Here is a 21403-nt window from a genome sequence, read left to right on the forward strand (position 1 = left end):
ACGCCATCCTCATGACCTAACGAGCTGCCTTTCGCAGGGAGATGTTGTGTGTGTGTGTGTGTGTATTTTATTCTATAGATTTGGTTTGTTTGTTAGACAATTCATTTGCTTTAGAATTTCACTTGAGGTTCTAGATACAGTTTCTTGTTAAAATCTTTTTAGAGGAAATGGACAAATGTTTGTGTTGAAGGGTGAGAATCTTTGTGTGCACCAGTCGGTTAGGTGACGTGATGTTGTAAAAGGGTGATCTGTACACAGTGACTCGTGGTTAGGGAAAACTTCAAGCTGAGTGGGAAATCCTGGACTATTTCAAGTTTTGCCTTTCATAAATGTGAAAACATAGGTACATGTTTTTTGTAGGATATGATGTTTTTATAAATTTTAGGGGATTGAAAACATCTTTAATTTTGGTGTCCTAGTATGATATTGTGGTATGAAAGGTAATGATTTTGGTAGTGGAAGTACTTGCAAGATCCCCCTGCTAAGCTTTCTGTTCATTCAGACCTGTCAAAACCAATTAATTTCAGAATATGCTGGTGTTTTCTGTGTGAAATCAGGTTATCACACTTCAGTTTTTGGCGTGTTCAGTGACTGCCTTCTGGACAACCTGCCAGGAGTCAAGACCAACGGCTGTACTGTCGAAGTCGTGCCAGCCTTGCCGAGGCTGCAGATCAGTACCTCCCTTCCCAGGTGAGAAACAAAGTGGGATTCTGTCTCTTCCCTTGCTTGTCATGCATAAAATCAGTATTAACCCTTACATGAGAAATACAAAACATAAATTTTCTTTTTTTTTTTTTTTTTGGTTGAAGACTTGGACAATATCTAGTCAAGTTTCAAATATCTCTAAGGATGTTGTTTCCATCACCCCTCAGGGGAATGTTTTCCAATGTCTGATCAACTTCCCTGTGAAATTCTGCAATGAGAATTTCTCTTCTTGCAATTTGTCCTCATTTGTCCCTGTACAGCTGCACAATGAACGTGGCCATCTCTTGTCATAGAGTCACAGAATCGTTAAGGTTGGAAGGGACCTCTAGAGATCATCTAGTCCAACCCAACACGCAGGGTCCTTAGCTAGTTGACAACAGCAGTAAAAATCTCCTTCAAGCCTTCCTCCTTCTCAAACGGAATCAAGCCAGCTCTTTGCACCCAGCAAATTTATATATTTTGGCTCTTATCATGTACTCCAGCCCCTTAACCATTTTGATACCTGCCATCCGCTTTTGCTGCAGTATTTCAGTATTTTCTGTGTAGTGGGGATCCCCAAAGAGTACTCCAGAAATTATATATTGAAGTAGTACAAGAATTAACTAAAATATGATCTTTATGCATGCAAAAAAGCACAGAGTAGTTGTGTGTGGGTTTTAGGCATTTAAAGTGGGTTTTTGTTTGTTTATTTTGGAAAGGATGTGACTAATTCCACAGTAATGAAAGTGCTGGTAAGACATTGATCTCATTCAGTTCTTAGAACTTTTCAAAAAATAGAGAGCTGCTCCCTTGTGCGCTGTGCATGAATTTCTATTGTTAGAAATTATACGTATGTTCTCACTGAAGCTGAGGGGAGATTTGTTCTCATTTCAGGAAGATTAAGATTTCATTTTAAGGAAGATTCTTCTTAGGGACTTGTTTTTCTCTTTATGTACCTGCCTAAATTTTTGTTACTGTAGAATTAGGTTATCTAAATTTTCCTAGGGGATGTATATACCTGTTTTTTGTTGTGTTTTGTAATATACTTTACTTAGTAAAGCAATCAGTTTAGTTCTTATTTTTCCTCACTGCATTCTGTTCTTCTGATATGGAGTGGGATGTGCTAATGGCATCATATTACAAAGATATAGAAGTAATATCCTGATATGACAGCAAAATAATAAAACACCACAATTGCGTTACATGTTCATAAATCCTCTATTAAAAAAATCTATGGCAGTAGGTGTAGTTTAACTGTTATCAAAATTAATATTGGATAGCCAAAGTTATGAATATATTGATGAATTTGAAACACGGAGGGAATTGCAGATATTTTTAAATGACCATAGTATTTCCACCTGCTGAATAAATGTTCAGCTGATATCATGAAACATCAACTAGATTTCTTTTGCATGAGGGCTTTATTTTTCATTTTTTTTCACTTTACTCTTTTCAAGTACTTTAAGTACTTCAAGCTGTTACACCCTGCCAATTCTTCACTGTTTTGCAGCTCCATGTTAACATCCAAATGTAGTAGATAGGGTGCATTTTTCATATGTTAGGAATTCATTCTCTGTTCCCTATGTTATCCCCTCTGAAAACAGGTTTTGTCAGCTCCACCTGCATTTCTTTACCTGGCCATTGGTGAGGTTTTAATAGCTGGGGAGTCTCTGGTGCCAGGTCCCTGCTCTGGCTGTTATCATTCCATGTAAATACTTCTCAAGCCCCTGCCTTAGGGCCTATATTTCTTATATACATATATGTATATAGTATATATACATTTCTTATATACTTATATACAGTCAAAATAGCCATTCTTTTCATTTGTTAATATGCAGTCACTTGATTTTTTTTTCTTTTGTGTATCAGAATGGAGGGAAAAAAAGAAATTCCCTTTGTCCTCCCCCATTGCCTGTTATAATGCCCATACTTCAGAGAGTTGAGATGACAAACATATATCACAACAAGGTTTAAAAGATTAGAAAAAAAAAAGGCAGATTTTATTTATTTGTTGCTAAAGACACTTTCTGAAAGGCTAAGACTGCTGCGATACTTCTTTGTGGAGGTGCTTGTCTTGCACCTAGTAAGTTGAGAAAAAATCGGTAGCAGAAATACCTGCCAAGAGAAGTTACTGAACAGGGGGTTGACAACAAATTTATCAGTCATTAATCTCAGTAGCTTTTGCCCTTGTATCCTTGATCCCATATGGCTACTTTGCAGTAGCATGAAAATATGGTCAGAAATTGAACCTCTGCCCATTTGTCTTGTCTTGCCATCCTTCTTCCCTTATCCAGGTTCCTTAAATAGTTCATTTATATTCACTGTTTCACCTTTCACTCAGTGATTTTCTTCCAGGATCCACTCCTGTAAGGCTTATGCCCTCAGCTGCCCACTAAACCTGCACTCTCCAAGCTCCCATATTACTTCATCCCGGTGAAGTTCAAGGTTATTGCTCAATTCTTCTTATCCATGTGCTGTCATAGGTCTGTGCATATCTGCTATTTCAAAAACTGATTTGACACATGGGTTATTTTAAAATCCAACTCCTGACATTCATTTAAATAAATGCATATAAGTATTTAAATGGACTATTTAAATAATTAAATTTGTTAGGAATTTGGCAGTAATTTTTATTAAGCTTTCACAGTTAGAAAATATTTTATATTGTTTGAAATCGGAATTATCTGATACATTGCACATTAACTTTCATCCTTGATGGCTCTAAAAGAAATGATCCTAGCGAAAATTAGAATGGAAAGTGATATCAAATATCTTGCAAGATTGTAGAGCAGTAGCTTGTCAATCTTCAGGGAATGGTTAATGGAGTATAATAACTTGAACAAGCTTTTGACATGTTTTTCCTAATACTTGGTTTACATATTTATTGCTCTCTGCAGATCTGCTCATACGCTTCAGCCTCCCTCGGGGGATGAAATCTCCACTAATGTGTCTGTCCAGCTTTACAACGGAGAGACCCAACAGCTTATCATTAAGCTAGAAAACATTGGAACAGAACCTCTGGAGAAACTGGAGGTCACTGCAAAAACAATCAACACCAAGGGTACGTATGCTGACATATATTTAGAAATAAGAGTTGCTTTTTCTTTGCTTTAATCAGAGCAGTTTTGAATAAATACAATCCCTGTTAAGTGAGATCGGTAGAAACATGTTGGTAGAAACATGGCAATGAAAGAGGATATAAGAAAACCTAGAAAGAAATCAAAGAAAACTTTGAAACATTTGGGCATTGAAGGATCAGCAGCTTTTTGGAAATCTAGATTTCATTTTAGTATCACTTGAAAAAAAAAACCCTAAGACAATAAATAGTTAAAAGCAGGAATCCTGGATCTAAATTATTTTCTCCTTAAGCCTGAATGAGGTGATTAGTTAATTAAATTATCATTAACATTGGTGTGTATGTAAGAGAGTGGAAGTAAATAAACCACCTTCTCTTTCACTCAGGTAGCAATAAGAAAAAGTTGTGTAAAACACTAAAAACAAGTCAATGAACAAAATAAGCTATTAATAAAATTAAAAGAATAATTGAGGGTTATGAAGAATTACAGTATATACTTCTCCAGCTTTCATTTATTTCTTCTGAGATACTCTCTCTTTATTAACATTAAAATGTCGTCTGTAGGGTGAAGCTCGGTTTTGTTTTGTGATGCGTGTTTACCATTTTTGGCTTGTCCTGTGAGGCATTGTTATAAAAATGATAGCAACAGAACAATTGCTGGCAAAAAGCAAGGTGATTTTTACCTTCTTATGGTCTGAAAATACCATATTTTGTTGTAGATTTTTTAATTTATCAGTGCCAACATATAAAAATGCAATGTGATACCTGGTGATTTTTGCTCAGTATTCAAGTTCACAATTTCTTTTTTCAATAGAGGATCTTCTTCTCTCAACTTGAGAGAATAGAAGTTGCCAGTCATCTAAGAATAGGTTTTCTGTCTGAGACTTGTTCACAAGACTAATTTTAGAAGCTGAGAAATATAATAAGTTGCTATTTTAATTTTAGTAATTTCAGGGTGCTCCTAATATGCTAGGAGCTGTATGTATATAATGGAAAGACCAAATGCAGCACATACATTAAATGGTGAGAAATACAGACCTTTGAGTCAAAGGTGTTAATGAGACTCTTAGTACTGTGCTGTTAAACTTGGTTCAGAATTTGGGAATAACAATCGTTTTCAACCATGCAACTGTCCTAACTGGCACAATTAAAAGTTATAACTGCAACTGAAAGTTCTATGTTAAGAAATAGTGAAGAGGGAAAAAAGGAGAAAAGTTGACACACTCAACTGTGACTTCAGTGAAAGTTGAATTTTACTTCATCCTTTTCTGTTCTTTCTGTATAGGAAATCATTTATAAGGAACTCTTCTGATATATTTGTCAGTCTTTTAGATGCTATTAAGCATGACAATAATTGTGTTTATCATGAAAGGGTTTGATGAATAATAAAAATAAGCATAGCTTCACTAAAAAATGCAATATAAATCAACTTTTCTGAGAAGTTGGAATGAGAAGTGAGGAATGATGCTTGCGTTTGAGTGTACCGGCTTCAGGAAGTGTTTGTGTATTGCACGTATTGAAAAATGTCTGTTGTGAGAAACAGAATCAGAAGAAAACAAGCTGTAGATCGGAAGAGACACCTTGAGATCTTTTAACCAACCTTCCTTGGAAAGCCAGGCTTCGATTTTCCAGGGTGTCCTGTCAAGCTGATTCTTGAAGATACCCAGAGAAGGAAATTATGCCACTTCTCTGGACAACCTGTTCCAATGTTTCATTTTTCTCATGGTAAAGAATTTTTTTCTTATATCCAGAGAGAATTTTCTCTGAAGCAGTTTGTGCCTGCTGCCTCGTGTCTGTTTACTGGGTGCAGCTGGAGCGTTAACATTTTTCCTGAGCATCCTCTTGTCTGAACTGGGCAAACCCAGTTCCTTCAGCCGGTCTTCATACATCAAATTCTCCAACTCTTTAATAATTTTACTGGCCCTCCAGTATTTTCTATGTCTGTCTTGATCTGGGGGGACCTAAACTGGACACACAATTCCAGGTGTGAAATAGCAGGTGCCAAATAGAGTGAAATATCACAGAACCACAGAAGGGTTAAGGTCAGAAGGGACCCCTGGAGACCATCTAGTCCAACCCTGCTGCTCACGCAGGGTCACCCAGAGCACATAGCCCAGGGTTGTGTCCAGGCAGGTTTTGAAGATCTCGAAGGATCAAGTTACCACAAGCTCTTTGGGCAGCCTGTTCCAGCACTGTCTCCCTCGCAGTAAAGTTCTTCCTTACATTCGGATGGAATTTGCTGTGTTTCAGGTTACTGCCTGTTGCATTTTGTCTTGTTACTGGGCACCAGTCCTTGTGCCACTGCTTACCTCTCATCCCAGTCTGATGTCATCTGCAAACGTAGTAAAGTCGTTTCAAAATTGCACTGCCATCTTATAAGCAAGTTTTAAGGAGAAATAGGTGCATAACAGCATTACTCTAACCTCCTGTTGTTAAGTCCCTCAGAATACTTTTCAGTGGTTGGTTTACTTTCAAAGTAAAACATCTGTATTATCAAATAGTAATTCATTATTCAGTGACAACAAAACTTGTTTTCTTCCAAAAGCAGAAATATGTATCCTGATACCTAATATTCTGTAAAAAGTTACTGTTTATATATTGAAGAAATAAATCCCTGTTCTGTTTTCTGCTGAAAGAACCCCAAAAGGATGGACCTTTGCCCTGCTTTTAATGGACACTACAGGATCATACTCATTCAATAAGATAACATAGTTAAGTAGAGATGTTGCAAGGAATGGGGTCCTTCTGCAAACTCATTTCTGTGTATTCATTTCCTTTACTTGCTCACAGAAGTGAGATAAACCCCCGTATTTGGATCTGCACACTCAGTGAGGAAAAATTCTATTCTGGAAAAATAAGTATTTAAATTAAGTGTGCCTAATTATATGACCGTATGGTTTGCATCTCACATAAAGTCCTGAAAAAGACTATCCAGAGTAAAAGAACCAATATTAGTGAATGAAATAATTATGATAAGTAATTTTGTGCAAGTGCTGCAAAGTCCTTGCCTTTTCTTCATGAACTCTTGTGTTTCATTTTAGTGTAGCGCTTCTTGTAACAACAAAAACACATAAAGATGGACTCGCCACACAGTGCAGGAAAGCAGAGTGCCAGGGTTAACGGAGAACAAGAAATTGGACATGCCAGCAACTCCGTTTGGTCAATGAACGTGTTCTGTAGGCTGAAAATACTGCACGTGTGGAAAGATGTGGATTCTAGTTTAAGCTGTCCTACAAGGAGCCCAAGCTGTGAACTCAGTATTAAGTACCGTAATGATATAATATCTCAAGTTAAGAGCATAAGCAGGCACTTGCTTACGCACTGTCTGTAGTACCTTAGGAAGTTGAGTCTCAGATGGTTGTTGCTCCTCAGCTGAAATATGGCTGTGATGCAGATGATTCAAGGTTTTCTGTTACGTGTCTTTGCCTGCCACAACCAGCAGCCTCCCCATCACCTTGGGAGCCCATGAGATGTCACCTCCTCTCTTCCAAATTCAGGGAGCTTGCCGCCATCCTTGGTCTCATCTGATGTGGTCCTTTCGGTCTCTGCTGTCACCTTTCTTGGGTGAACTCATTTCACTGGCACTGTGGTTCTCCATATCTTCCTGTTAATGAGATCCTCTGAGAACCACATCTCCCTCCTGTTCTCTTTCCTTTGGCTGCAGTTCTTAGATTTTCAACTCTAAAACCTTTTGACAGCCCAGGTATCTGGTGCACCCGGGGGGACGTTTCCCAGTGATGTTTTCAAACATGAGGAGAGGGTGCCAGGTGTTCTCACCAGCCGGGCAGCTTGTTAAGATTCTGGAGTGAGCACCCGCTTGCATGATGAAGCGAAACCTCATTGATCTTTCTTAGGAGTGATTGACCTCTGGAATTTAAACGGAAAGAAATTAATTCACCTGTCTAGCTGTATTCTTCCCGTGGTCTCTGAACGCATCCGCTTGCAGTCATGGCTGTTTAATGATGCTCAGACCATGAGTGAGAGATCCACTCGTGGGTCCAGGTAACTGATTTTTTTAAGGACTGTGAATATTCTGGAATATCTCTGCTTGCCTTTGTTAACAACAAAAAACAACCTTCGAAGTTGGAGTTGGGTTATATGGCAAAGGGGAACCTGCCCCAGTCAGTCCTACCTGCTGTGGTTTTGCTGTCAGGCTTTCTCACTGACTCTTCCTCCTTGTCCACACTGGTTGACACCAATCTTCATGGTCTTTTGCATTTCTTACCAACTTTTATTCCAGTCACAGGATGAATGGTTTTATGAAGGGTGGTTTTCAAAAGATCTGAGATTTGATGCAGTTGCTTTGTGCAAAGAGCTCATGTGCAATGGCTTTACGACCCTAAATTCTGTTCAGAGTGAATCTGAATTTAGATTGTGGGTAAGCTCTCATATGGCGTTTGTTCTCACTTGAGCAGTCCTTTCCCTTGTAATGTCTTCAAATCTCCCCCTAGATGAAATTACATTTTGGAAATAATTTGTTCCTCAAACTGGATTTATCCCCCCCACCTTTGTCATATATTATTCCTCTCTGCTGCAGCTGAGGAAAATTAATCCCTTTAGCATCCCTTTACTCATCAGGAAGAAGGGATAGCTGTACTTGTTGAACTTCCTCCTCTTCTTGAAAATAAAATCAGAATGCTGTGGTCACAGCTAATCAATAGAATAGGGGGAGGTGACTTTAATGAAACAGAATTACTACCAGGAATTTTTATTTTTATCTCATCTTCATTTTTCTAGAGAAGCCCATTGTATTGATTTTTAGAGTAGAGTAACAAGGCAACAATTTGGTCTGCAAGAAAGATATGCCTCAGGAAATACAGTTAGCATGTAATTGAAATTAAATGGAAAATTGTGCACTTGCTTTTTGTTTGGTAAATGCAAAATAACAGTTTTTTGAGCAGGACTTCTAATTGATTTCTTTGAAAGATCTTTCATTCTAGTTTATGTATGTTGAGGCAATCTTCCTACCCTAGAGTAGTTCACATAGGTGAATTTTATTGAAAGGTTCAGAAATGCCCATACATAACACAGGAGGCTGGTATGAGCCTGTAGAAGAAGCCTTTAGTATATTTTGCAATGCTATGTATTATCATAAATTAATAATATCATTTTAGGATGCATCCAGTCAAAATGCCACGTTTACTTCATGTATATTAAGAGATTTCTGCAGTGCTCATTGTTGTACACTCTTGTAAATATTAATAAATTCAAGGATTAAAAGTGGAGCACTAAGAAATTAAGTGATTTTTTTAAATCCAAGATCACTCCTGAAGTGCATTAGAGAAATAAAAAGCAAATATTTCTTATGCCTGTTTAGTGTCTGAAGTACTATTAATTCAGGAAACAGTTACTGTGTTACTATATCATTCTAAATATTACTACTACTAATACTACTAATAATAACACTAATACTACTAATAAAATACCTGATTGCTTTTGCTGAAGGTATGTAAATACCCATTATTTTAGTTTTTGGCATACTTCAAGTTTGAAAAAGCACATGACTTAAAACAACATTATTTTCCTCCTGAAATGGACATTCTCTGCTCTTCATTTCAAACGAGACCTAGTACTGAAGAGATTGTGTAACTGGGTAGAGCATCTTAATCTGTTCATGAGGAATAAATACTGGATTTTTTTCCTCAGTATACTTCTTGGCACTTCAGATGTAGGAGGAACTAATAATTTTAGATGTCATTTCTCATGTGGAGCAATGGTAAATAATTTATAACAGAAATATCTTTTAATGCATCTAATCTTGTCTGGCAGCATCCTTACTACTTGGGTCTAGTGTATATCTTTCTGCATCTCAATTTTGAGAAAGAACTTTATTTTCATAAAATCTGATAGGGAATAGTCTTTCCAGTTTTCTCCTGTGCTCAGTGACTAACTATCTAATGATGTTACAGCTGTGTCAGAGTTACTCACCATAGAATGCTTAAGGTTGGAAGGGACCTCTGGAGATCATCTAGTCCAACCCCCCTGCACACACAGGGTCACCTAGAGCACGTGGCACAGGACTGCGTCCAAGCGGGTTTTGAAGATCTCCAGAGAAGGAGACTCCACAACCTCTCTGGGCAGCCTGTTCCAGTGCTCTGTCACCCTCACTGTTAAGAAATTTTTCCTTAAGTTCCTGTGGAACTTTTGATGCTTCAGTTTCCAGCCGTTTTCACTGGTTCTGTTGGTGGCCACCAGTGAAAAGAGGCCAGCACCATCCTCCTCACTGTAGGAGGTACTTATATACACTGCTCAGGTCCCCTCTCAGCCTTCTCTTCTCCAGGCTGAACAGGCCCAGCTCCCTCAGTCTCTCCTCATAGGGCAGATGTTCCAGCTCCCTGATCATCCTTGTGGCCCTGCGCTGGACTCTCTCCAGCAGCTCCACATCCCTCTTATACTGTGGGGCCCAGAACTGGACACAATACTCCAGATGTGGCCTCACCAGGGCTGAGTAGAGGGGCAGGATCACCTCCCTCGACCTGCTGGAGACGCTCTTCTTAATGCACCTCAGGATCCCATTGGCCTTCTTGGCCATGAGGGCACCTGCTGCCTCATGGTCAACTTGTCGTCCACCATGATGCCCAGATTTCTAACTAACTAATATCGGTGTAACGATTTCATAGATGGGCTTTGCATAGAAGGTCTCACTGAAAACTAGACAAATTCTTAATTTCCCATAAGGCTGTATTCTGTATTCAGAGCTTATATTTCATGCAATATTTCATATTGTCAAATATTTTTTTCTAGGAGTGTGTTGAGCTAAATTGATATTTTGAGCATTGTGATCAGTATGTTTTCAGGCTAATATCAGTAACATCTCTTATAGCTTGCTACTGTTAAATTCATTCTTAATGCGTTAATTCTAAATGCTTTAGAATTTAAACAGACAATGACAAATCAGTTAAATAATAGTGGTGTAACAGTAATAAAATTAAACGTTCTTAACAGCATTGTTACGCTCATGAAATATTTCTTTTTTTGTTTTTTTGTTTAATATAGAGAAGCTGTATGGTGATTTCTTGAGTTGGAATCTAGAAGAAACCCTCTCCCAATTTCCTTTAAAACCTGGGAAGATTGCAACGTTTACTGTGAATATTAAAGTGAAGCTGGACTTTTCCTGCCAAGAAAACCTTCTGCAAGATCTCAGTGATGGTGAGTTTTTAAATCTCTTCTTAGTTAGGAGTATTGATTCTTGTGACAGCTTTGGACATGAGAATTTGGCCAAACTTTCTTGTCATGAGATGTTGCCCTGATAAATTTTTTATTCTTGACAGATCCTTATTGACGTGTCTGTTTGTGGTATCTTTATCCTATGAAAGCCAAGAAAAATAGTTTGCAAACTTCAGTAGTCATCAAAGATAATACTTATTAAGTTAATTATTCAGTTCTCTAATATTGTAGAATTCATCCTGACTGGCATCATTTTGCCAGTGACACACTGAAAGACAGAGCATAATCCACCTAATATCCATAATGTAAAAAAAGATTTATGTGGTTAAGCTCATATTTCTTTGGAATCAAAAAAAGATAATGCTTGCATGTACCAGAATTATCCAGAATGACAAGTATCAGATACTTGTGCTAAAGATTTTCTCTTTGTTAGAAGACAAAATCTTACCAGAGTATTTCCTGTGCTCTGTATATTTAGGTCTTTATTTTTTTCCAACTAACAGATTTAGTTGCACTGAATGAATTGGAGAAAACAAGATGTTCCTCTACTTTAATAAATAAAAACATAATTATCATTTGGACTCTTTTCCAGGATCTAATTGCAGCTATGCATAATATTTTTTTTAATTATAAAAAAAAGATCAGTGTGGAAAAATAAAGCAAATCATTATATACATAGCTTATTCAAAGCGAACAGGACTGAGTTCTTTGAATTATCTTACAAGTTCTTTTAGGTATGGTAAAAATTGTTGGTAAAGATTAAAAGACCTCTTATTTTTTAAACTTACCTGGTGTAAAATAGATAATTTGTCAAAATACTGTGGAGCTTAAGTGCACAATATCCACCATTTTGCTGCGCAAGCTTTATTTTTGAAGGACTCAATTTCTCAATTGTTATTATACTATAATTTTTAAACGAAGAATGAGTGGAAAACGTGAGAGGGAAAGCTTGAGATTGACTTTCAAACATTTATTTTTTTCTGATTTTAAACTAAAAATGCGGATGTTCCTTGATTAGTTCTTGCCTCCCTCTGCCTCCCCTTTTTTTTTTTATGAATTTGATAGTTAAAACTTTTTTGCAAAGCTTGGTCAAAGGGAAAGAGGGAAATAAGATGCCTTGATATTGTTAAAAATACACAGATGTCAAAAAACAGACTTTTGAGGGCTTTTCTCACCCTTGACCGGAAAGGATTCAGTAATTCCATAAAATGTGAATCTGTGCAACATATTCCCAGAATAAGCAAGGCAGATCTGATTGCTGGTATCATCAGATGACATGCACTGTGTGTAGTTTGAGAGTGTTAATAGAAATACTACATACATTGCCTTTCTTAATGGTTTATGCACCTTTTCCAAATAGATTTTAAAATTTCATAAACATTTCATAAGTATCTTGTACTTTCTAAAGAAGCAGGTAAGATCTTGATATGTTCATCTATAACATGCTAGCAAAGCCAACGACTTTGACAGTATGAATGTTAAATGTACGGTAGCTATGATACCTTTCTCTTTAAATCCCAGATTTTCAGTGATGAGCAGAATACTTTTGTCTTTTAAAAGTAGTGCCCTTCCTGGGGTGTGTGTTACTTTGATCTTGAGTCATTTGATGCTGAAATTGCTTCCTTTTACGCTGTTTGTAAGTGGCCTATGGCACAAAGAGATAAATTACAGATATTTCTGATGGTAGTTATTCAATTGGAAGGTAAATTAAGTCGTTGATCAGAATTGCTGATGTGATTTTTATGTGTTGATGTACACTGTCTGCTAAAGAAAAGTGTTAGGTGTCCTTCTAGATTAAAGGAAGCAACAACACACAGGTGACTGTGCAGGATCAGATCAAATGTCCATCTAGTGCAATATCCTGGCTGTAATAATGGCTAAGATCAGACATGTAGGAGAGAATATAGGGAAAGTTGAGAGCAATCGTCCTGCTTTCCCTTACTGCTCGTGGGTTCCAACTGTTGTCATCTGAGGAACTTCCTGAGCCTGACATGGTTTCTCTGTAGTTACTCATTCTCCCTGGCTTTCTCTTTAATAAAATTTTCCAGTCACTCCCTGGAGCTCTGCACAGCATCCTGAGACAAGAAGATCCACAGCTAAATTAGTCCTTTTGTCAACTTTGAGCCTAATTCCTTTCAGTTCTTCTATCTTTCGAATCTTCTTTTTTTTTCCATTCTGTGCTCTTGAGAGCAGCTTAGTCCTACACACAGTCCTGGTGAGGTGTGTGATCTATGGATTTCATCAGTGACCTAAAGATATTCTGTATTTTGCTCTTTGTTGCTTCCCTTACATTAACACACAGCTTATAATTTGCTCTTTTGGCCACTCCAGCATGGAGTTGGTGGCTTGTGAGCTATAACTCCAAGGTCTTGCTCCTGCCTCGTAATGATGAGAACCTATTGTTTCACATGTCAGGATTGTTTTTTCCCCATTAATTTATACTGAATTTTACTTGACATTGTATTGCCCCATCATTAAATCTCACAAGGACCTTCTACAGCCTCTCAAAGTTGCTCACTCTCTCTCTTCCCTCTCTCTGCTCTTGTTTTTGGATTTTCATGACCAGCTTTCAGTCTCCTTTGCCTTATCTCTGTGCTCAGACAGACAGCAATACACCTTAGAGAAATAATTTTGGATAATAATCATATAAAAAGCACCACAGTCATTTTTCAGTCTTTCATAACAGGTCCAGTGACGTTTTTTTTTTTTTTTTTTTTCTCAGAATGAGAAATCTCTTTTCATGTACAGTTTGAAACTGGCTTTAACTGACTTAGCTTGTCCTCTATTAAAATTCTATGCAGTTTTCCCCTTTCATGGTCAAAGTTTGTGTAACTGAATTGGCTGAGAAGAAGCACAACTGAGTGGCAGCAGTGCCCTTTGGAGGTGTCCGCCGTGTCTGACATCCATTCAGAGTGACTAAGAACAGTTTGGGGACTTTGTATGTAAGAACCTCAGCATTTAAATTATCTATGTAGACTGCCTCAAGAAGCAGTGATGGAATTCCCAAAGACTCTTAATTGCCTGCAAAATTCCAGCCCTTTCTCATTAAAATTGATGCAGACACGTAAGTGAATAGTGGTTCAAATAAAGAAATTGCTTCGTGTCCACGCGTGTGCTCACCTGGACTGTGACAGCTTCAGCTTGGAGAAGGCAAGTGGCTAGGAGTGAGCAAGGCCACGAACTCTTTTATATTTTTCCTTGTTTTGGATCAGTTTGCTAGAATAGCACGATTTGAGGATGCAGTTTTACCCTCCTGCACGTGCAGACTGAAGTACACTAAGATCTTCCTGTCACAAGCACTTGCTCGAATCTGATTCCAGCTCTATTTTGGCAGTCTGTATTGGGCAAAAGGGGGTGTGAAAAAAGGCAGTAGAAGGAAAGTTAAAAGAACTTCTCTTACCAGCCATATGCATCAGATTCTTGTGCTGGGATGTGGGAAATTAAAACTTCTGTTGCTTTTTTGTGCTGTTTTCACTCTAACGTAGCCTTGTGCTCTGCTTCCATTATGAACTCCTTCCTGCATGACATCAGTGAGAAATTGCAGACAGACTTTTTTTTTTTTTAATACTGCGTGCTTGAGAGTATCAAGAAATCTGCGATCGTCATCCCTGAGATCAAAATCCTCTGCTACACACGATCTCCTTCAGCATAGTGACTTCTGTATGCATTTTGTGCATCTCTAAACCTAGATTATAGTGCTGGGACTGAGTCTGAATGTGATCGTGGTGAGAATTTGGGGTCACCAACTGCTATTATTAAAATATCATTGGATTTGATGAAGACAATGGAATTGTTTAGCGTCTTAGTCTATTTAAGACTTGTATTTCATATTCAGAAAGTCTAGAGTTATCTTGATTTGCTTTTTGGAAATTCTCCATTTGAACAACCAGGCCGGTCTTCTAAAGACACATGGATTTGAGCAAAACAAGAGCCAGCCCTGTCTTTACTTGGTACAGCCAGGCTTAAGGAGCTTCAGTGTTAAGGTCTTTCTGACCTGTTAATTCAAAGAGATGAACCAGATGCTCACACAATGCCAGTGAATTCTCCTTCCCAGGCATTATAACCTGATTTCTGAAATCCCGTGCCTCCCCTCTACTAAATAGGATAAATTTGCTGTCTTTGGATTGCGTTATAAATGGTAGCTTGCCAGTGGAAATGGTCATTTAAAAAAAAGCCTATGTGCAGATAATATTTTGCAGAGTAAATGAATGAGTCTGTAATAAGTTCTTCATTATGTAAAAATGTTAGTGTTCATTCTGCATATAGGAAGCATAAAGATGAATGCAAGGATATCAAATTCGTAAACTCATCAAAGAAAATAATTGGTTTCATGATACCAGAGAAGCAAATGTGTGCCATGGGTCTCCCCTTCCCTGGGGAAGCTGCAGAAAAGCAAGAGCCTGTTTCTGAAAACTCTGATCTTCAACATTTTTGTTGCATTTCTGATTAAATTAAATGCTTTGGTTTCATAATTAGTTTGTGGCCACTTAGAATATCCCTACACATATATCACTTATAGAAGAGGTATAACTAGAACCATCTGGTTTTGAACTTGTCCTTACAGATTTTTAGGATTTGTCCTTATAGATTTTTTTTTTAAAGCATTGTTCATAGTGCTGAAGATAGTAATCCTTTTGCTCTTCCAGTTGCTTTTTAATCTAATTTTCCTCATAATTTGCCTGGTATATGTATTTTTTTCTTATTTTTTATAGTGTGTAAGGAGCCATAAGACGATAGCCAGCATCAGTTGTACCGACCTTTATGTAAGTGTCAGGAGAAATAGTGCAGGCAAATCTCTGCAAAATAAATAGGTAGGACAGCAGTGAGGCAAGTAGTAATAAACTGATTAATGGAACATATGGATTAATTGTCCCATCATCCCATAAATGTCCTATCATGCTCCTTCTTTGCTGAGGTGCTTTATTGTGGTGCCTAATGGCATGTGCCTAAGTAGTTTCCAGTCTATGATTATGAATTTCCTTACACTTTATTTGCTTCTTTTTTTGATATTCTTCCTTACTCCAAGTTTAACTTCCCAACACTAGTTTAGGTGGTTTGTCGTCCGCCGGAAGGAACCCTTAGTTGGCTATTGGCTATTATTAAATATTATTATTTTCCTCAGATGAGATGAAGTCTTGACTAGGTGCTCATTCCATTGCACACCTTGAGCAAATTATAATGAGGAAAAAAAAAGTACCAATTTAACTGAGCCAGAAATTGCAACATTAGTGTATGCTACAAGTAGGCTGCAAGTTTAATGTTTTATTTTGAGGAAGACAGGCATGTCCCTGTTGAGTAGACATAGTCTGTCTCTGATCTTGAACTGTTCTGACCCTTTTTCTGTGGCTGAAAGGACTTCAAAAGTGTTACAATATTATTGAGAACTCTTGCCTAGCAGTAGGCTGAAATTTTTGTCAAGTAATGAAGTCGGGGATTTTTTTTTCACCCCAAGATTGACAAAATAAACAAAAGGGTTGAGTGTGCATTTAGTTTTTAAGAATGATATTTTATGCCAGAATTGCATAATTTTGAAACATTCTGGCAAGTAGCTTTGCTTGCTGTATCACACACCAAAAGCACTCAGATAAGAAAGAAGTTGCTAGAGTGTTGGGATAGTTTTTAGTATTAAGTATTTCTCCCATTTTTAGGAAAGAGCAATAGGTGAGTTGTGCGGCTATTTGAGGATAAGCAATAATTTCTTCTGCAAAGGATAAAGTTAAATAAAAATCTTAGTGTTTTGCATCTTGTCTAACATTGTATTGCCAATTACCTGTAGAGTGCCTTAGGATACAGAGGGCTTTAGGATTTTGTGGCTTCAGTGGAAAGCTTGTTCGGGAGTTCTCTAGCTACAGATTTATTAAGAAAAAATACATATTTTTGTCAACTGGCTAAGTTCAGTGAACGTTGTGCAAAACAGTATTGCAGCCACTGGGGCCAAGAGGTGTCGGAAGAGCAGGGGCAAAGTTTTTACGGCAGCTCCTTTGGGAGCTGCTGCGGGTGCTGCCTTGTGAACCGACAACTTTAACTGCGTTAGTAAAATTTTCCTCGTTCGCCTGTGAAAATGTGTGGGTTTCTTCAGTGTAGTGTGCTGTGAAGGCAGCTGATGAAGTTAAATTGACAATTTATGTAACATTTGAGGGAAGAGATTTTGTCTGCAGAGATTTTGCCTTATTACAACAGAAAGGACCGGGATGCTGGAAAAGCAAGATGCTTTTCTTTTTTCCAGTTACTGTGGAAAAAGTGTTGGTTATGTGCTGTTTCCATGGAAATACCCAATGTGGATTGCAGAAATTAGAAGGATTTCTGGACAGAACAGCAAGACGATCTTTTTTTTTTTTTTTTTTTTTTTTTTTTTTTAAATGGTAAAAGACCGCTCAAGCCGTCCATTTGACAGGACGGATGATTAAAGCAAAGCTGTGACGAAGGAATAAAAGCCCTAAATAAATAAAATAAAATATAAAATATATTTAAAAATATATTTAAAAATAAATATAAAAATAAATAAAAGCTCAAAACATTGCAAAAGAAAACAAATTGTATTTACGCTCTGAAAACTCATGTGGTATAAATATGGAATAATTGAAAGCTTCTGGTGAGCTAGTTCACTGAGGATCTTATAACTTCTCAATTGCCTTTTTTTTTTTCTATGATTGCTCAGTTCTGCAGTGCACAATTGCCATTAAAAATGTGTTTCCCCAGTCTGTGCTGGCCTTTCCAATTTAATGTACTGTAAAGGAGCTGGACAATATCTAATATTTTGCTGCCTATCAAAGAAGCAAAAGGGCTTAATAATCACCGGTAGGAAAACATTAATTATTTTTTATCCTGTGGCAAAAGAGGCTCCTTGTGAAGTCAGTTGTGAAGAGGTGAGTCATTGTAAGTGCAACAAAGTGCTTGGTCCTGGACTCTGTGCTGAAAGAAACTTTTGAGTGCCACTATCTTTAAGCAAAAAGTTTCAAATACAGCATTGATTGCATTAGACTTTGAAATGAAAGAATAGGATGAATAGAAAATGAAAATAGGATGGATTTTTAGAAGATAATGTTATTAATTTCAATAATATTAAAGCCATCACCTACATGTTCAGTAAGTTCAGATGTATTTGAACTTTTAATTGTTTCTCAAGTCTGCAGCATGTCAGTGCATGTGATTCCATCTTTCATTGGATTCTGGAAGGGCGATTGGCCTTCTGAAGAGCTCTAAATGCTCTGGGTTGATTGAGCAGATGCTATTGGGGACATTTTGTCATGAAAATGACAAATGTTTTGTCAAAGATATTAAGTAGTTGGTGTGGTCCCTGCCATCGCGAAGCACAAACTTGTGTCTTTCTCTATTGTGCTGCAATATTGTAAATATTAAAATTAGTTTTGAATTATGGACTCTTTGAAACCTCTATTGTGATATTTCACATGCAGTTTCCTCCTTTTCCTGTGAACTTCATCAAGTTTTAGCTATATTTTTGTTTTATTAGTCTTTTAGAGCAGAGTATAATAATTATTATTTTGTAAATATTTTTTGTTTTGAATGACAATATTTCATTTTGAGTATTTTTCTTCTTTTTGGTAAAACAAGTGTAGATTTATAAGAATAAAATACAATATTTGAAAGAAAAAAAGTAAACTGATCTCATTTCTTCTTCTTCTAGATGGAATCAGCGTTAGTGGACTTCCACTTTCCAGTCCTTTCCGACAGGTTGTCAAGCCACGAGTGGAGACCAAACCCATCAATCCATCAGAAGGCAGCAAAGCTGGTGATTTCAGTCATGTGAAGGTAAGTGGCACCAACAGAAATGAAAGATTAGGTTTTCATTGTGCTGCACTATGGTTTGCTTTTTGATTTACAAAATAAAGGATCCTTTTCCTCATAAGTATTTCCTTTCTTGTTTTTTTAAATAGTTGATATGTGTTTGGATTGTTATGTTAAAACCAACAAAAAAGTAACCCAAGAGCAGATGTGCTGGTTGTAGGTAGGGTCTAGCCAAGCATCTGGTGGTGCTTCACCTCATGCTCTTTTCTTGATACAAAATCCTCTGTAGGGATGTGGGTTTTAGGAGCTGTTGACTTCCTTGCATTGAAGGAGTTACACCTTGCAAACATTTGAGGGGACTTAATCTTACATGTTTTTGGTGAATGCTTTGCATGCCGTTCAATATTTGATACATTTCCTTTATGGATCTGTCTTCTGCATTAATATGTTCCATCAGAGTTTAACGAGTATTACATTGCATGCTGCAATATTTGACTTGTATTTTTGGCAGAGACTCAAACAGTAGCTTTGTTTCCTTTGCTGTATCTCGCTTTGCATCTGAACTTGCTCTCTTTGCTGTTAGGTTGTTTACAACTCCGATTGATAAACATGTTTTATTTGTCAATATGTTTCTTTTTGGGCCATTAGTACTCTAACTCATCACTGCTCGTTTCTCCACTACAAAATGATAGCGATAGCATTTGAGAGCTAATAAAATACTAGCAAAGCTTCTTCAGGTATTTTATGGCATGGTGAGGTATTTCCAATTTCTCAGCAATATGAATCAATATGATTGAGAAAAAAGATCTGGGTTGTATACAGAAAAGACAGCATGGGTTTTAAATTAAATTTAGAACTATATGGAAGCAAGAACTTCTGTCCTATTTAAAACTTTTGATTTGGGGAGGCCAGGGGAATTTTTTTTTGAAAGTGGAATAAAAATGTAGACTCTCAGTGCACCAAATACGTGAAAAAAAAGTAATTTTGAGCAGTTTTTGCTTGTCAGCCAGTTGCCCTGGCAACCATGAACATACACGCTTACACTGATCTGTGTGATGGTGTTACAAGGGTGTTGGAGAGCCGCAGAGCAAGAACTTGTTCTCAGCGGCGTACAGAGAAGCTGCCTTGTGGAAACACACATGTATTTGATTCTCCTCTTTAGGTTTTGGAGATGCATTTTGACTTAATTAATTGATATTTTGTGATTGAAACACAAAGCAGGTGGTCAAAAACACATTTGCTAAGGAGCCCCCGTGTACTGAGCCTGGCTTATATGACTATTATTCACCTCCCATAACTTGAAGTTAACACTTAACTGTGTTAGATATATATTCTAAGAGTGGCTTATTCACCAGCACTGCATTTTTGGTCAAGTGTGTTTGGTAGAGAAAATCTGTAGAGAATCCATAGGAGAAACATGCTGAAACATCCAACAAGGTAAAGCTCTGGAGGAAGCCTACAAAATTTGTTTCTAGTTACTTGAATTATAGTAAGATAAGATCACATATTTACAAGTGAAATTCATCAGATAAAAGTATGATTTGGTTTCTTCCAAGATCTGTAAACTTTGCTCGTTAGGGATGAGGCAAGAAGAAAGCCCAGTGAGGGGCTCCCCTTCTGCAGGGTAACTTACTGTCGTGGCTAATATCATTTTAACATATCTCCTTTTTTAAAAATCTTAGTTTTTGTATTTACCACATTGCTATATTTGTAGATAACAGTCACATCCCAGTTTGTAGCAATTAAACTACTATGAATCGGTGCTTTGATCTGGATGAATTAAAAATGCTGGTGAATTTCAGACCTACTTAGAACATCTCAGAAGCACTTTTCAGACCAACCAGTCTGTCTGCATGATAAAGTCCACGTGTATGTGGACATACACAGTTGGTATAACCCAAAAGATGAGAAGAAACCACATGTCATAATTCAATGTATTTGTCTTTAGAGTACTGCGTCATGTTTGACTTGTTGCTGTTCTGTGATCAGGTATTAAATTCAGCTTTTTCTTGAGCTGTCTACGTCTTCTGCTCATTACTGTGTGTTTACTTGTGCCTACTTATCGTGACAGGGCTCTTTAGTCTCCTAGAAAAACACATGACAAGAACCAGCAGCTTAAAATAAAAGCCACACAAATTCCAATTAAAAAATCAGGCAGTTATTGTGAATAATTGAGTAAATTGGTCATTAAAGATACAATGAAAATTCTCGTCTAGTTTTCTTGGCTGGATTCTGGCAGATTTGCTGTGTTTTCAGTTTTGATTCGCTTGAATCCATACCACATATCCTTCAGAATATATGACTCTTGGTAAATGCTCCTTCGCAAAGAAGGAACATTGCTGTCTGAAATTTAGCCATCTGGGATATATAACAGAGATGATCCAACATTCCCTTTGACCCTGAATCTCAAAAATATTTCATGTTTATGATTTTTTTTTGAATGACCCAGAACCCCACAGAACATATTTCAGTTTCCTTCTGTTGCCACAGAACAGTTCTGAACCTGTTGGCTCTTGCCTGCGTCCTGCCCAGTGCCCTTTGGTGATTACTTGACTACATTTTAAGGTTTGCCTTGTAATAGTCAAGTTAATTAAAGCGGTTTGACAAGGACTAATGCAAAGAGCAAGTGGGAGTTTTTAAGATAAGAAACAAGACAGACCTTAAACATTTGTAGCAAAACCTTAAGCATGTGAAAGCTTAAACCTGTTGTGCAAAAGCTCTGCTGTCATT

General features: G+C 37.3%; 1 protein-coding gene across 1 annotated transcript in view; it reads left to right on the plus strand.

Moving 5' to 3' along the window:
• The window catches only part of TRAPPC9 (trafficking protein particle complex subunit 9), a 359903-nt gene that overhangs the window by 51505 nt on the left and 286995 nt on the right, over positions 1 to 21403 (plus strand). The window contains exons 14-17 of the mRNA XM_010225586.2: positions 558 to 690; positions 3582 to 3745; positions 10757 to 10909; positions 18573 to 18697. Coding sequence (XP_010223888.2) covers positions 558 to 690; positions 3582 to 3745; positions 10757 to 10909; positions 18573 to 18697 — 575 coding nt within the window. The remainder of the gene's footprint in view (positions 1 to 557; positions 691 to 3581; positions 3746 to 10756; positions 10910 to 18572; positions 18698 to 21403) is intronic.

Source organism: Tinamus guttatus, unplaced genomic scaffold, assembly GCF_059628265.1.
Source record: "Tinamus guttatus ecotype Peru unplaced genomic scaffold, ASM5962826v1 Tinamus_guttatus_pri_ptg000038l, whole genome shotgun sequence".
Lineage (NCBI taxonomy): Eukaryota > Metazoa > Chordata > Aves > Tinamiformes > Tinamidae > Tinamus > Tinamus guttatus.